Source organism: Nestor notabilis, unplaced genomic scaffold (assembly GCF_000696875.1).
Source record: "Nestor notabilis isolate BGI_N333 unplaced genomic scaffold, ASM69687v1 scaffold6451, whole genome shotgun sequence".
Lineage (NCBI taxonomy): Eukaryota > Metazoa > Chordata > Aves > Psittaciformes > Psittacidae > Nestor > Nestor notabilis.
Genome location: NW_009915035.1, coordinates 12072 through 16124, shown reverse-complemented (window position 1 = coordinate 16124; position 4053 = coordinate 12072). Strand labels below are relative to the sequence as shown.

Here is a 4053-nt window from a genome sequence, read left to right as displayed (position 1 = left end):
CAGAAAGCCCTGATTTTTTGCCAATGGTGACATACCCACCTCAAAGATAAATGTGGAAGTCAGAATGTCTGCCTTATTTCTGTATGCAATTTCCTTTCCATAGGAACATGTACATGATACAGTTCCTGCTAACAGATATTTAAAGCTTTTTTTTCACTTATACCAGTTCAACCCCACTGGAGGTCCTCAGGGCAGCACAAACAATGGAGAACAGACTTCCAGAACCATGCATGTTTTGGCCAAAAACTGCTACTTGGTAAGTCGTCTGCTTTTGTCTACAAACAGAAAGATGTCAGATTCTGCATTAAACTGTATTACAAAAAATGTAAACCAATATATTCCACAACTGGGGATTTTTTTGTGGATTTTCTAGCTCATGTCAAAACTGTGAAGTAGCAGTGTTAACTTGAGCAGAGCTCAATTTAAACAGAGCCCCAAAACAATGAGTGCACAGCAGTAGTTACGTGGTGCGATTAGCTTCATCATCAACTGGCCAAAAGTTGACATAGTTTCAGTTTCATGCTCAAAAGCATTAATCAGAGAAAACATCAAGTTACATGGCACCTTTGAGACCACCTCAGTTTCAAGTCAAGGAACGAACTTACACAGGGATAGGTGCATTATTTCAGGTATGAGTATAGAACCCAAATACTCAGAAAACAGGTCAGCAGAAATATATAGATAATGCTAAATAACAGTACCTCACCATTTTTATTCCACTGCTGTGCTTGCCAAAAACTGGTAACAGCAACCATAACAGTTTGAGGTGACACACAAAGGACAGTCAGTGGTGTAGAGTGCAGTGGAAATTTTGATAGTTCTCAAAGAAGATACAATGGAGCAATACAGGAAATTTCAAACTGAGAGGACAAAGTCAAACATTTGTTCTCTTGCACACCATAAGAAGTATGTTTGGTTACAAATTACCACTGCAAACAATCTCCTCTTAGATAAAACTAAAAACGTCTCTACCTAAAAAGCTTTGAGAAGAGTCAAAACCCCACAAACCGTAACTAGAAAGCTTTCTCTAAGTCCTCTTCCCTTCTGAGTTGCAACAGTCTCCTTATTTTAAGGAAGACCCTCATCTTGGTCAATCAATTCGGTTTTGGTGGAGAACACATCAGCCAGCATGTGCTTTGGGATTTCAGATCCCCGTACTTTTAATGTGTAGCAGGCATTCTCTACTTTTGCCAGACTCTGTTTCAAGGTATACAGCTTCTTAGATACTTCGTAAGGTCCAGTGTTTCCAATGAAAGTAAAACCATCATAAATCTGACGTAAGAACTGGCTAAGTTCAAAAGGTGTGTCTATGTCACCATTTCCAACGCTGCTGATGCACAGCCGCATCAGCTCTCCAGTTAGATCAGCCACTCCCAGCAGGTAATCGACAGGTGTTACCTTCAGCCTCCAAGTATGTGGTGGTGTATCCTGGGAATTGCAGGTCTGAGGGCAGAACAAAGTCCAGTACAGAGAAACATGAAAAAACAGCCTATAACGGTTCAAAACCACACTGACTTATCTGACATAACTGGTAATTGAAAACATTCTGGAAAATTAAATTGCATGGCACTTCCACACAGTCTGATTTCAGAAGTACTAACCTCCTTCCAGCATACCAGAAGGTATGAAAGCATTGTTTCCACTGGAAATGAGATTTCCATTCTAGCAAACATGATAAACATACCCTGCTTCTACAGTCTCTATTTGCAAACAGAATTATCACATCTTTGTACTAGCATTTATTTGCAGTTGCTTTTTTTACTTTTTCTCCTTTTTTGGCTGACAGGTCTCAGCCTAATAGATCTAAATTTTCCCAAAATGGTCTATCCAGAATTATCAAAGCAGTCAAGAATCAAAGAATCTGCATTATGAAAACCAATCATAAAATTTTGTAGTAGTACCTTGAATTTCAAAATATATTTTCTCCCACAAGCTGATAGGTATAGTTCTCTCAGATCTATTTTATATCAATTAAACTCATTAAAATAGCTAAAAAAATACTTCATGAAGAAAACTCATCACAAAGTTACAGGTTTGTTCCCATACTCAAGTTTCCAAAGATTTTTATTGCAAAATATTGGTAATGTGGAAGACAACACAAGTTTATTGCTGGTCCCTTGCTCCCATGCTATCCATCCAAATTCACAAATCTGGTCAAAGGCATGTATGCAGGGGTTAATAACTCCACACTTTGTTAAAACAAGTGTGCCACAATGGGTTTGCCTCTGGTAAGAACAAATGAACTTAAGCTGAAAACATGGCTTCTTTGGAATTATCTTACCAAGAGAATGAAAAAGCATCAGAAGTGCTTTACAGTAGAATCTCTTCAACAGGAGCAGACTCAGGAATTCAACTGAAGCTGTGCATTACTGTACACTGCACATGCACTGCATGTGCATTTCTGTACATTACTATAAAATTGTCTTTTGTGCCCTGTCAACAATCAAACTGAGCCCAGTTTACTGTGGTCAGTGGCAGTAGTCTGTCCCTGCACAAAAAGTTCTATTTAGGGCAGGGTAGGAGTATGGGTAAGTCAAGAAACAGCAGATATGGTTTTATGGCTAAGGTATGATGGTCCTCTGAGGGAAAGCATCAAGATCAGCTCCAGGAAGGTTACAAATGACCAAGCTAAGACACATACAGTGCATTTTAACAGAAGGTGAAAACAGTGCCTCCTGTGATTAGTTCAGTACCAGCAGTAAGATTTCATTCACAGAGTTCATCCTGCCTTTGATTCATTTGTTACCCCCAACTTTTGCTATATCACTATACACCAGTACTGATAAGCATCACTATACTTATCAGCAGGCCTTACGGGCAGTCACAGACATTAAAAATCCCTCCTCTATATTTGTTTGCCAGTATTTCACTATCCTGAATCCTTCCCCTTACCAGAAAGAGTTCAGTTTGCTCTGAACAAGAAGGATGTGAAATTTATAAACTTGTATCCCACAGATTTAGTTTACTAGCTGTCAGAATAAAAAGCATGTTTTGAACAAGTCAGAGTCCACATGTATATCTAATATTATTCCCCTAACTGGCCTTATTTAATCAGATGCCAAAAATGTGACTAAGCTTACTCATTGCATTTCCATTTCACAAAGATGTTTGTCACAGGAGAAAAGAAATATTTTTACCGTGTTTGTTGTTTCTTCTCTGTCTTCTGCTGTAAATATTAGTTGTTTGTTGATCTCTTCAACACTAATCAAAGAGCGTGTTTTGATAAAATACTGAAATGAGACCGCCTCAACATATTCTTGAAGTCCTGCAAAAATAGCACAATTAAGACAGTAATTCAAACTTTCCAGCAATGATCCACACTTTATTTATTTTCTTAGAAATCTTTTAAGTGAGACTATTTTAAGGTTACTAGCAAGAAGTCAAAACTAAGATAATCCAGAAATAACACTGAAACATAATCTAACATAGCATGCTTCTAAAGTACAAAAAACAGACCAAGAGCACAGCAGATAAACACTTCGAAGCTTTTACTCCAACTGCATTTTTCATTCAGAACCTGATGTAATTTCAGTATAAAGCATCATGTTACTCTCAGAAACATACTGAACAGCAGCTCCCTATTATGTCCCTCAGGGGTCCTTAATGGGACCAGTACTGTTCAACACCTTAATCAATGACACGGACAGTGGGATCAAGTGCACTCTCAGCAAGTTTGGAGATGACACCAAGCTGAGTGGCGTGGTTGACAAGCCTGAAGGGTGGGATGCCATCCAGAGGGACATGAACAAGCTCAAGAAGTGGGACCATGTTCAACAAGGTTCAACAAGGACAAGTGCAGAATCCTGCCTGTGGGTTGAGGCACTCCCCAGTTTCAACACAGGATGGGGGGTGAAAGGATTGAGAGCAGCCCTGAGAAGAAGGACTTAGGCGTACTGCTGGATGGCTGCATCCAAACCATAGCCAGCAGGTGAAGGGAACTGATTCTCTTCCCCTACTCTGCCCTCTACCTCCAACCTGGTGTACTGCATTCAGCTCTGGAGTCCTCAGCACAGGAAAGACATGGACCTGTTGGAGTAGGTTCAGAGGAGAGCC

The 4053-nt window shown here is 39.6% G+C and overlaps 1 protein-coding gene across 1 annotated transcript; it reads right to left on the bottom strand.

Moving 5' to 3' along the window:
• Window positions 1-636: 636 nt before the first annotated feature.
• LOC104401208 (translin-associated protein X-like) lies at window positions 637-3272 on the bottom strand. Its single transcript, XM_010023927.1, has 2 exons — window positions 3138-3272; window positions 637-1443 (listed from the first exon to the last, which is right to left on the bottom strand). The coding sequence occupies exon 2, from the start codon at window positions 1345-1347 to the stop codon at window positions 1069-1071; it is 279 nt and encodes a 92-aa protein (XP_010022229.1). The 5' UTR covers window positions 1348-1443; window positions 3138-3272; the 3' UTR covers window positions 637-1068.
• Window positions 3273-4053: the final 781 nt, after the last annotated feature.